Below are 13,234 nucleotides of genomic sequence, written 5' to 3'. Positions count from 1 at the left end.
ATATAGAAATTACAATATTTTATTGGAGTTGCAATAGCAACAAATGACATGTACTAAAATAAAAAAAATCTATCTAAGAAATACTTTCATCCAGTCTTGCTTTCCTCTTCTTTGTTTGGCCACCAGATTCTGACTGATCTATTGAAAGTCTCCTCTTTTTATTCTCATCCTCCTGTTAAAACAATAATTTAATGTGTGGTATTTAACGTAATAGGGGGTTAATATAACAAACTAGTTTTTCAAAGTTTTTATACAGGGGTGGACGAGTAGTTCAGGAAGAATACGGCTGCCATATCTGACTTCAGTTTTCTATTAACACTCAAATCCTGACAGCTCATTTGCAATCGTCTAGGCTGACCAGTCCACTACTGCCTTCATAACATACCCACTTTGCTGGCTAATACAGAACAACCTGCTCATACAGTACCTTATCTGAAGTGTCTGTCCTTCGAGACTGTCGGAGATTCTTTGAGTCTGTGGTTTGTATCATCATCTGTGTGTTGACATATTGCTAAAATTCAATAGCAAAGTGTAGGGATGAAGTGAGTTGTGATGCGATGAGTTTTTTTTTAAAAGAAATCTACAGCAGTTTGAAGAAGTGAATGAATGATGGAGGGTGAAGTACATGATTGTTAGGCCACATGCAGTGTTAGTAGAACAGTATCAGATTTCACCAAACCAATACTTATTGATTAACATTTGAGAATCAATTCAAAATAAACTGCAAAAATCAGTCTTATGAACTTCCCCTCTGATGTTGTATAAGTGAAAAAAATACCTCTATATGTTGCATGACATCATCATACATCTCTTTAGCCATTTTGTACACATTATGATTGGATGAGTTGTACATGATGGCATTAGTGAACATGAGCATCATGTCTCTTTGAAACTCCACTGTGGTGCGAATCATTCCAGTTTCAATATTTTTCTTTATAGTGCTCAGATCCATAGGCCTAAACAAATGTCGATTACATAATATTATATGGCGTTACAGAAATGCAAGTGTCAATGAAGTTTGTCACCTAATTATAAATATTAAATGACAAGGAACGATGTAGCAAAATGCTGCTTAGTGCAGCCCAAAACACAACTGGGAATTTAATAAAAAGGAAAAATTGTATTGGTTCTCCAATCAAGTTACCTGTTAAAGAGGTGAGCCAATTAATTTATTTGTTAATGAAACAAACCTGAGCACAACACTGCGGTATCCTGGAGCTATTTCATCTGTGACAGGGTGTAAAAATACATTTGCATACCTGTAAAAGATAATAAAAATGTAAATACAAGTGAAAAAGTGTCTGGTACAAACATTTTACATCACACAAAAGAAAACAGCAAGTATTTTAGATTGAGCTTTATTTTATAGCCAATAGATGTTGATAGCGCTTAGCTTTATATATTTATTGTTAATTCAAACCATGTCCACATGGTGTACATAAAAAAATGTCTTACTTATGAGTTGCAGCAGCTCTCCAAACCAGCATAATGGACTTTTTCCATTGCTTAAGAGATTTCTCCTCTTCAGTGTCACTGCTGTTTTTTTGTGAGAGAAAAAAAAAGCAAAAACTATTAAAGTATAATAATTAAATTGTGATAATGGTATGCACATGGTTTCGCACATTCTGCAAACAAAGAATAAAGTAAGTTCCCAGTTTAGACCTAGAGATCCATAGGGCAGATGAAGTAGAGTTTACATGTTTCTTGACCTCAGCGTAAGAAGAGATGGTGTGGTCAGCACTATGCCCAGCCACCTCTACTTCCCTAATGTGAGTCAGGTACCCATTAGGGTTGAGTGGACTCAGGGACGTCAAATAGTCATGAATACATGACTGAACTCTCGTCCTTCAGCTAGCAGTCAAGCACACTATCACTTAACTATGGTGTCCAGCTACAAAGTAATAGGCACACAATTTTGAAAATGTTAAAGACGGATAAGAATTTAAAAATATCTATATATATAATTCTCTTCATGGGGACCATACTAAGGGGAGATAATAAGCTCATTGTTGTCTGTAACCTGCTGCTTTCACTGGGGCGTGGTGGGGGGAGGGGGTGGTGTGGGGGAGGCAGGGGGTGGGGTAGTGTCGAATTCACAAATTATGAATTGTTGATAAGTTGAAAATAAAACAACTAGATAGCGGGTCAGCTCGTTTGTTATAATTATTTTTAAAATCTCATCAGCTAATTGATACATTTTAAAACTTAAAAAGATGAAAATGTGCCTGGCTAGTTAGTAGACCAGAAAATTTACCTAAGTCTGGAGATTCATAAGCCAAGTGAAAAAATATGACAGATCTGGTGTGTCAGATAGAGTTGATGTACCAAATATTTACAACTTTCTAGCAGTTTAAAACTTACCATATTGACAAGGAAGCTGGACTGTTGGGGAAAGATTCTGACATGATGGAGCTAGGATTGACAGATGCCAACTGCCCAGGCAGAAGATCATCACTTCGAATATCATCTTCACTCTCATCAATGTCACTGTGCCTTACGCTGGCTACGTCATCTTTTTTATCTTCCTCCTGAAAAGGATTTGTAAATTATCAAAACAACTGATTAAATAATTAACAAAATAAAATAAAAACAACCCAACTACTGGACATAGAATATTCAGTGAATAGCTCAAATGAGGTTATTGGGTTGATGAAATTTTTTTCAGATGTAGGTGTTTTATGAGAATATTATCCTTTTAAACCTGAAATGATTATGAACTTTAAGTAAAAAAAAAAAAAAAAAAAAAGAATAATCAAGTCAAAGTGAAATTATGTCTTACAGTATTACAGAAGATTTTTCTTGTGGCAATCCGAGGGGGTTTGACACTCCTTGGACGACCTGTAAGATGTAAGAAAACATTGGCAGTTTAATTAACTCTGATTACAGGTACTCCACAAGTGCTAATATGTAGACTTCATTGAATTTTATCATAGTTGGGTTTTTAGTCAATCCTACTATATTGATATCAAATACATTGTTTTCTATTCATTTTGTCTTTTAAAAACAATCCTAAAGGATTTACAAAAATCATACATTCTACCCAGGGGAAAGAAGACAAGAAATAAATAATTACCACAAAGATATTAAGAAATGCAATACAATAGGCTAGGTAAAAAGAATAGGAGATGGCCCCAGGATGTTTTTTTTTAAATAACAGTTTTTTTAAATATAATTTTAATTAAGTTTGAGAAAAAAAACTTAATACTTAATATTGTGATGTTCACTGTCACAGAAAAGAGCAGGAAGTACCATTGTTTACCAAAAGCAATTAGTAGTTCTTGAGATGCAGTTATGAAATTATGTGAAGATGAACCAGAGTTTATATAGCACAAATAATAGCAGATAAAAAGCACTAGAGTAGTTTAAACAAGATGTGTTACCTCGCCCTCTGCCTTTCTTACTGCCAGCCTCACTGAGTCTTGAGCTGATACTACTGGTGGGTGATGGGGACTCATCTTTGATGGATGACTCCGTTAATTCAGTTTCACTTGCTGCACTTTCCACTTGTTTTTTTATTGCTATTTCTTCTTCTTCATATTCCTGAAAAAGTTAAATAAAAAATTTTGAATATATTTTCCATTAGCTCTAAGTTGTTAGATTACCAAATAAACATAAATTTTTGTTCATGAAAAATTATTTTAAAATATGATAATTTTAAAAAATATGAATTGTTTATCAGCTTTACAATTTTAACTCAAGTTTTTTTTTTATTTGCATAGCCATTGATAGTATATTAAAATCCTTCATTGAATTTGTGTTAGTACAAAGGTGCTAACACAAAGATGTTTGTCTTGTACCCATTAGAGGTCACATGAAGGGGTAGTGTTGTCTGCATTATGTTCAGACACCTTAAGTTTTTCTAATGTTTGTCAGGTACCCAACCCATTAGAGCTCGGTACATGGATCCAAACTAAAGACTTTCAGGTTAACTTTCCTGCGGTCTACTGTTCAACCATGCCACCCCCTATTTAAGAAAGTGACCAATATCTACATACCACTTTCTGTACCTCCTCTTTGACGGCCACAACTTCCTCCACCTGCGGTGCTGTCTGGCTGTTCTCCAGCTCTTCCTTAAACTCCTGCTCCAGCTGGTCCTCTATCAGATCCTCCACGACGACGCTTGTCACCACCTCCTCCTCTGTTGTGTGGGCTATCACCTCCAGGGCCTCGTCTTGGAGAATACTGTCCTGCTGCTCACTGTTGACTAGCATGTCTGGAAGGTTTTTTAAAAAATTTATGTCAACTCTCTGACACAGAAGGAATGAAACAAAATTTATAGAAATGTATTTTATTAATTGAATGGTGCTTTAAAAAGTTTATGTCAAATATCTGCTACAGAGGGAATTAAACAAATTTTACAGAAATGAATTTCATTGATTAAAAAAAGTAGTGGCAAATATAAGCTGTGTTTAAGTTCCATAAGTGATTTAACTGACTGAAGAAAGTAATGTCTTAGTTCCATAAATAGATTTTTAGAATGTACTGGCAACGCTAAAGAAAGACACCCACCTGTCACAACATCATCAATGTTGTCTGGCACTATGATGTCATCAAGAGTTTTACTGCCATCCTCAAGCTCAAAAATTCCTGCGTCAATTAGATGTGAAGTTTCTGATTCCGAGGAGGAGACCATTGGCTTCAAGACACTGCAGATGACACTCTGACCTTTGGCTGTGGACAGCAACCGAGACAGAGTTGGAGCAGCTGTGAGAGAACAAATGTGCAAACAACAAACCCATGCAGAAATCTAAACTGAGGACAATATGCTTAGAAAAGTTACATACATGCTAATACAACTAAATAAATGGAAGAAACAAACAATAGAAAAGTGAAAAAAAGGATGTGGTGATGTTAAGGAAATTCCAAGTGTTCCTTTTTTTTCTACATATTTTAAGGTTATTTTAGCTGTTAAAAGCAGAATAGTATGCACTTTTTGTAGAAACAAGTACATCGCATACTTTATGTTTATGTAAATTAATTTTAAAAATGAACATTAACTAGATTCTTTAAAAGTTTGAAATCAAAAAAATATTTTAACATTTATTCTTTTTAATAAAAACTGTAAAAACTCATTTGCATATGGGTACAAAGTTAAGGACTGTTTAGTTTTTCTTTTTGCATTTCACCTTAGTTTATCTATACCAATTTAGCATCAACATTTTAAAAATATATTTTTTAGAAGATTCTTTAACTTAAATGTTACCGAATTTTACATAAAAAAATAAACATTTAACCATAAGAAAATAAAAGTTAAAAACACCTATAACTCAGATAACACCAAATCGTTACATTAAATTAAAATATATATGTATATTCTTATCCAAATATAAACATAAAAAGAAATTAACAAGGTATATCATCAAAAATTGTAGCAAACAACAATTTACCATCTAAATTGTTAGGTAACTAAGTATATTAAGCAGGTAATTACCAAATAACTGTGAAAGTGATTGTTACTCAATATATTTTTCATTCTATGATTTCCCATGTCATGAATGGACTATTTATCACACAGTATTTCACTCTACTCTCCCCCTCCCCTCAACCAGCACACAAAATCACCATGTCATTACCCACAATTACATATTAAACACTTTCTAAGTATTTTAGCTAGAAAAAAAAAATCTCTAAATTAACACTATTAATCAAACTGGCTTTCAGAAATTCCAAAATATCTTTTGAAACAAGCAAATTATGACTACCTTAAATGTGGTTTTAAGGTGTTTTAGCAGAATTTTGTTGACAGAAAGCTGTCTCAACAGCTCTTACTTTAGTATATTTATCTCAGGAACAAAAATTGTTGTGTTAAAAACAAACAATACATTCTTAATTAAAATTAAAAATTCTTTGAATGAGAACAAGAAAACCTGAATTATTTATTAGAATAAAACACTGAGATGACAGATAGGTGAAACAACAAAGGGGAATAACTTACTGCTGGAGGGTGGAGTTTGAAGGGGATCATCCTGAGTGACTGGGGTTTTGAGTAAAGATTTCTGTGTTATTAGAGTCTGCTGAATGCTCTGAGCTTGTTGTAGCTGACCTTGTTCCTGCTCCTACATGAAGCAAGAACAGATTTAGGTTTGTCAACATCAGGGGATAATTTATCAACAGAAGGGGTTCATTTTGTCAACAGAAAGGATTAGTCAAATGAAGGGTTTTATTTTGACAACAGAAGGGGTTAGTCATCAGAAGGGGTTCATTTTGTCAACAGAAGGGGTTCATTTTGTTATCAGAAAGGTTTTAGTTTTGTCAACAGAAAGGGGTTCATTTTGTCAACAAAAGGGGTTCATTCTGTCAACAAAAAGGGATTAATTTTGTCAACAGCACTTTCAACATTACTGTCCTAATAAACTAACTACAGGTGTTTAGAAAACAAATTTGAACTAAAAATATAACCATCTAAAATAGCTAAAGCACAAAAGTGGCCTACAATTTTGAGCTGTTGAAGACCTGTTGCTGTTTTGACATCACTTTTAAGGAGAGAAGACAAAAGATGAGAGACGGCTGCCATTTTACTGGGTAGCTCTACAGTGGAACCGCTGGCTGGGACTGTGGGTGTGGACGTCACCACTTCAGTGCTGGATATCTGCATGCTTTCTTCATCTGTCAGCTGCGCGCATTGGGTGAAATGGGAAAAATTTTGTTAATTGTCAGCACATACAGTGGATAAAATAGGAAAAATGTTGTCATTTGTTAGCTACACATTGGGTGAAATAGGAAAAGTTTTGTTAATTGTCAGCACATACATTGGATAAAATAGGAAAAATGTTGTCATTTGTTAGCTACACATTGGGTGAAATAGGAAAAGTTTTGTTAATTGTCAGCACATACATTGGATAAAATAGGAAAAATTTTGTCATTTGTGAGCTACACATTGGGTGAAATGAGAAAAAATTTTGTTAATTGTCAGCACATACATTGGATAAAATAGGAGAAAAATTTTGTCATTTGTTAGCTACACATAGGGTGAAATGAGAAAATTTTTTGTTAATTGTCAGCACATACATTGGATAAAATAGGAGAAATATTGTCATTTGTCAGCTAAACACAATGGTTGAAATGGGAAAAATGTCATTTGTCAGCTACACATTGGATAAAATAGGAAAAGTTTTGTCAATTGTCAGCTACACACATTGGGTGAAATGGGAAAATTCTTTTCACCTGTGTGACACATTGGGTGATTTAGCAAGAAAATAAATAATTTTTAGCTGATAAAATAAATAACTTATCAAAATACAAAGCCTACCACTGAAATATCCTCCACAGAATCTTGAGTGCTGTCATCTATCTCTGGGGTTGGTACCACCACATCTGACTCTTCACCAGCTGATTGACACAAAATTATTTCTTTTAATCAAGCACAAACACTTTTTAATGCATTTTATCAAACATATTTTAACACCTTGCAGTAAGTTAAACATTAGATATAAATAACAGAAAACTTTAACAGTAGACCCTATAGAATTAGTGACTGTTTAATCATACCTGCAACCTTCAATTCATCTTCTTCTTCCTCTGGCATCTCAACTTTTATTTCAGTATTCACTTTTTCTTCCTTAGCTCTCATATCTCTGAGATTAAAAATAAATTATTTTTAATTTAATTAAAACTTACATTTGCATGTGCTTATGCATGAATGTGTTTGGTTAGAATTGAATTCAATTAAAACTTACTCCTGAATTTTTTCCCAAACTTCTTTGATCTTGTCATCCCATTCCCCAGCCTTTATAGCTTCAACTTCAGCCTTCAAAGTCCTTTAAAATAAAGAAAACTGATGACTACACAAGTAAAAAAAATTAAGTTTTTAGAATAATAACACATTTTATAAGAAAATATACTGATTGTAACTTGCAAACAAAATATAACTCCAATAGCAAACATATCTATATTAGAAAGCTACTGTACGTCTGTGAATATGATCCTATGTGTTTCACCCATATGGTACAAATAGTAGCTTGTTATTGTGTTTAAGGGGTCAAGTCATTACATTGATTGGGGTCATATTTCACCTTGCCCAGTCCCTGGACATTGGTGTACTGGTCAACATGGTTACATGTCCAACTGTATGCTTATGGGGAGGCTAACTCTGCTTATGTTTAACATTACCCACACCAAACACAATAGTTGGCTAGTTTTATCAGTAGTCCACAACATGCACATTGCTATATGTCCCTCTATGTTTTTATTAGAATGCAAATTATTAACGGATAGTCCTTAGGTTGAGGTCAAAGTTTGGATTCAGGTTAGGTTTTAAATGGATATTTGCTGGATTTTATTTCTGGGAGGTTAATATTTTAGAAAAAAAAACTAATATAATATAAAATAACTGAGACTGTAAATATTTAAGAAGTGAAACTTTAATAATGAGAAAAAGTCATACTTAAATTCTTGTTGCATTTCCAGCATTTCTTTCTTAAGTTGTTCACTTCTTTCTATCGTCATCTTCCTCATTATCTGTAGACTAGGTGTGTCTGTTTCAGATCTGTCCCCGCCTCTTTTACGTCTTGAATTTAAAAAGATAAGCAGCAGTTTAAAAACATCAGTGTAACATTAAACTTGCTTCCATAAAAGGTTAAGGGCTAACTGCCTACCATATATCTAAATATAGTATGTTAAAAATATGATACATAATGGCAAAATGTTGCACAAATATGATAATTATTACTGTATAAAGATAGATAGAGACATTTTGACTATAAGAGCACTTCAATAGAATGTAATTAAATTTATAGTAAACTTTAAGTCTTTTAACTTACTTGGGCTGTTCCAACTGCTCCATCATGTCAAAGTACTGAAGTAGACAGTTCTAAATATTTTTTGGAAGAGATCAACAAACAGCCTTATTAATTGATAAAAACTGTACACTTTAAATTTTGTAGCTACTAAAATGCTATAAGATAGTAAAACAATTTGTAAATGAGAGTTTGTTTTCTTCATACCCGCTGGTGGAACCAGTCCGGGGGTCTATGTGGTTCCACATAAGGCTTTATTGAACGGCTCACAGAGACCCTGCAACACATAGGTTTTATGTTATCATGTTGTTCCAACAATTGTAAAATACAGGCAAGTTTTCCTGTAGTACAAAGCCTACAAATCTTTATATAAACATGCTAATGAGACAACTACCTCATCACACCTGGTTTCAAGTCCTTCAGAGCTTTAACTCCTACAGTTAATGTAAAAATTATTTACCAGTTTTGATCTCCAATTTTAAACACAGCACTGGCCAGGCAAAGCTTTTCCCTAACAGACCAAACATCTAAAGGTTTTTTGGGCTTCAATCCTTTAATGAAACAATTGTGCACATAATCAACAAATGATATTACAAACATTATCTATTGACTAGGTCTTAAACAAATAATATGCCTATTCTATATATGGTAGTTTTATGCAAAGTATATTTTAACAATTCATTTACTCTTTTATAATGCTGAAAATGCTAACGAGTGTATACTTGTTTGTTTTTGTTAACAGAATCAATGAATATAAATCACAGATTGTGAGAAGTAGATATGTTGTTTTTTTTTTTAAATATTACTTAAAACAATCAAATCTGCATTACATGTTAGTATCCTAGCATATATGTTACATTGTAGAAGTTAAATAAACAATAATTATAAGTAAACATTAATTAGATCAAACATTAGGGTTAGTAATTCTTAAAACCAGAGGTTCAGTCAGTCCATCTCAGGGGTTTAGCAGAGGTCAAGACACACTCCCAACTCATATGATTTGCAATTAGGTTTTTGTCAGTGCAAGCGATAGAATTTGCTAGCATTAGTCTAGCAAAGAAAGGGAGGTCATGCAATATGAATATTTCTTTTTTGAACCTGCTATTTTCTTTCCAAGATATCAAATCAGCAATGTCAAGATAAGGCTCATTGATCAATGTTCATTACAATTTTATGTCTTTAAAAAGATAATTGCTAAATAACTGCTAAAATTCAGTAAGAAAAACAACATTAAATTTAAAATCAATTAAATAATAAAATGCAAAAGTCAGAGGGACTGAAAGTATGAACCGTCGTAATGTAATGCTCTCTAAACTTAACTCTCAGTCTCCCTCATCACAGCAGTCTAACCCCCCACCTCACTGGAGTGTGAGCTCTTTTATTTAAACTTAATATTTATGTACGACAATGACACCCTTTCCTCCCCCTTTTTTTCAAACTTGTCAATGTCTTCTGAGCTATCTCATCTCACATCCTACTCTGTGCAGCTGTAAACCAAAAGTCAATACTATATCTATAACTAACAGTCTAACAGAATACAGTGACTTTACTACACCCAGTAACTGACTCAGTAGACTACAGGGCTACTGAGCTAGTGTTAACTTTACTGAGCAGTTCACTAAATCTTTGAATAGTTGATCTAAGTGCTAAAACTAAAAACAAGTTGAGTACAGTGAGTAATGTGTGTAGTGAGAACAGTGAGGATGTCAATGTTAACTGAGCACTGTTAATATTTAAAATACTAATAGATCTAGTAACAGAATGTACATTGCACAAAAAATGTACATTACACAGTAGTGTAGAGTGTACTCAGTACCAGTGGCGGAGCGAGGTCGGGTGTCACCCGGTGCGGCACTAAATGGTGTCACCCTCCATAGGCGTAGTGACCCTTCCTGGGGACAAACTTTTAATTTTCGATTTTGCACCCCCCTCCCTCAAATTTTTCTCTAGATTATATATTTTGCTATTTTTTGCCTTGGTGTCACCCCCCTGCCCTAAATTCTAAATGGTGTCACCCGGTGCAGTCCGCACCCCTCGCCCCCCCCCCCCCTCGCTACGCCTCTGCTCAGTACTGTAGTTGCACAGTTAAGTAAACTACTGTACTATCTGTACAGTTTGTGTACAGTACACTGAGTACAGCATCAGAGTTGACTGCTGAGTGAGTTACAACCGTACAACGCAGCAGACGGCTGTCTGACTAAGTCTGACTGGTAATCTATCGTTTTAGGTACGTAAAATCGCCCGCGACTAGTAATGTGAAAAACAGGTGACTCCTTTAATTTTAATAATTATTTCACATTTTGAGGAGGATTTATGTTTTTTAAAATACAAAAATGTGTCCTTGTTTCATTTAATATGTACCTGTTTTTAAACAATTGAATTAAAACTTTTCCGTAATAAATGAAGACTAGCGATGTTTCCAACAGATGCAACCATGCTCATTTACTATAGCAGCCATCTTGTTGAAGTTTTATTTTTATAAGCTTTTAGCGCCAGATTCAGGGGGAAGCCACTCTATTTTACAAATGGCTGTTGTTTATATATATAGCAAATCTTGCTCTCAGACACTGCTGTTTAAAGTTAATTTCTGGCCTATATCGATATATTTAGCCATTGATTTAGGTTTATTATTCATTTATCTATAATCTTTGACACAAACATATGACAATATACTTCTATTAAAGCCTTGACAATGAGGTAACGTTTTTGCACATTAATAACCGCGGCCGATTTTACGTACCCAAAAACGATAGATTACCGTCTGACTGAGTAGAATAAAAAATTAAAAAGTATTTTTTTTTAAATCGCCTACGTATTTGTAGATCTAGATCTATCGGTAAGTTTAAACATAGAGATTTTAACTGAGTAATTCAGATAGTAGGGTAATAAATTACGTGGATTTGTATTAGTCGGAGTGACAGGAGTTTCCATTTTTATTAATTTCTCAATCTTGCCTTTGTTTAGAAAATAATGCTACTTCCGCCTGAAGTGACGTCGAAATTTCCTATCGGCGAAATACTGATATAGAATCTATTATTTTATATCTCTAAAATGACTGAACACCCATAGGTAAAGTAATAAGCATTATATGGGACAATAATTAAAAGGGGTACATTAAGAGAGTATAGGCCCACTTATTCTACATCATTGTACATAACACAAAGGGGTTCAGGATTTGTTATAGTATGTTATATGACTGCGGCGTCAAAACGCCCCCTACAAAACGGTCCCGACATGAGAGCCCCGTCAAATTGACCCCGCCAAAAAGGCCAGCGACAAATGGACCCCGTCATAAAAAGCTCCCGACATGTAGGCTCTCGACAAAATAGCTCTCGTCATTACGACTCATGACGAAATAGGCTCCTGTCATTTTAGCTTCTGACTAAGTCTTCACAGCGTCGTTTGCTGTTATTAAGTGACAGATCTGACCCTAACTGACCAGAGTCTTGGGCCAGTTGACTTTCATTAAGCTAGGATATACTGACAACAACAACAATGACTAGGTTGATTTTAGCGTTCTTAGCTCAAGCTGACCCTAACTGACCCTAACTGACCCCTGTCTCATGGGTGTTTCATTAAGTTAATTCGACATACGGAACAACAACTATAACCCCAGTTTTGACCACAGCTGACCACATTCAGAATCCGGACGACTTTGATTTTGACAATGACAAACTTGACTAAACTAACGGCCTTGACCTATTTTTACCGAGATGATCCATTGATTAAGTGACATAAAATAATAACTAAAAAAAGAGAATTGTTAGATAATGGTAATATCATATTCCTATGTTTCGTATAACGAATTTCAAATTACTTCATTACTTAACGGATAAGGTTTCAGGTCCATGGGATATTTTATCGACTGCGGCGTAAAATTCAACTACCCTAATTATTCGAGTCATGTTGGGTTACCCATGACGTTAATGCATTAACATAAACGCCGTGAGTCACTCTTTAAAACGTTGTGTACTCGGCCTACAGCTCAAAATTGATGACACGCGCGTATCGTGACGTAATGTGCACGTTCACAAGCCTATCGTAAATATTGTATCATCCCGCCCCCTACCAAAGATATGCGACACACATTTCCACATAAAACAACACAAGACAAATAGTTTAGTAAGGTGATTCAATTTCAATACCGCCAAGAACGAGCTGGTATGATTTGAATTAAGCCTTCATGACTACACTATTTTGACCTTAGCTGACCACAGTTTTAATTCCGGTGAGCAGAGGCGTAGCGACCCTACCCGGTACCCGGGGACAAACTTTCAATTGCCCCCCCCCCCCTCAAATATTTATTATATTTAGAATCCAAAACTGCAGCTAAAATGAGCTTTTAATTTTTTTTCAACCCATTTTGGCGCCATCTAGGGTCGGCGCCCAGGGACCTATGTACCCCCTCGCTACGCCTCTGTCGGTACTCAATTGATTCAGTTTAGCTTCAAGTGGATTGAAATTAGTATAGACGTACTGACCAACCCTAATAACACATG

The 13,234-nt window shown here is 34.7% G+C and overlaps 1 protein-coding gene across 3 annotated transcripts; it reads right to left on the bottom strand.

Annotated features, from left to right (window-relative positions):
• Window position 1: 1 nt before the first annotated feature.
• Window positions 2-11,737, bottom strand: LOC131954292 (bromodomain-containing protein 8). Of its 3 annotated transcripts, none has more exons than XM_059317875.1 (20): window positions 11,630-11,737; window positions 9,196-9,286; window positions 8,943-9,012; window positions 8,760-8,809; window positions 8,384-8,506; window positions 7,677-7,757; window positions 7,489-7,574; window positions 7,250-7,329; window positions 6,434-6,613; window positions 5,936-6,056; window positions 4,510-4,704; window positions 3,996-4,213; window positions 3,381-3,540; window positions 2,780-2,838; window positions 2,362-2,528; window positions 1,456-1,536; window positions 1,191-1,259; window positions 779-956; window positions 428-511; window positions 2-172 (listed from the first exon to the last, which is right to left on the bottom strand). In XM_059317875.1, the coding sequence occupies exons 1-20, from the start codon at window positions 11,664-11,666 to the stop codon at window positions 74-76; spliced, it is 2,229 nt and encodes a 742-aa protein (XP_059173858.1). In that variant the 5' UTR covers window positions 11,667-11,737; the 3' UTR covers window positions 2-73. The 3 variants fall into 3 exon arrangements, with proteins under 3 accessions (XP_059173858.1, XP_059173866.1, XP_059173872.1); XM_059317883.1 differs by having other exon boundaries at window positions 428-493; XM_059317889.1 differs by having other exon boundaries at window positions 4,510-4,671.
• Window positions 11,738-13,234: the final 1,497 nt, after the last annotated feature.

Source organism: Physella acuta, unplaced genomic scaffold (assembly GCF_028476545.2).
Source record: "Physella acuta isolate Inbredline_101_S28 unplaced genomic scaffold, ASM2847654v3 ptg000078l, whole genome shotgun sequence".
In the NCBI taxonomy this organism is placed as follows: Eukaryota; Metazoa; Mollusca; class Gastropoda; family Physidae; genus Physella; species Physella acuta.
The sequence above is the reverse complement of the archived record's forward strand: the minus strand, read 5'-3'. Positions and strand labels throughout refer to the sequence as shown.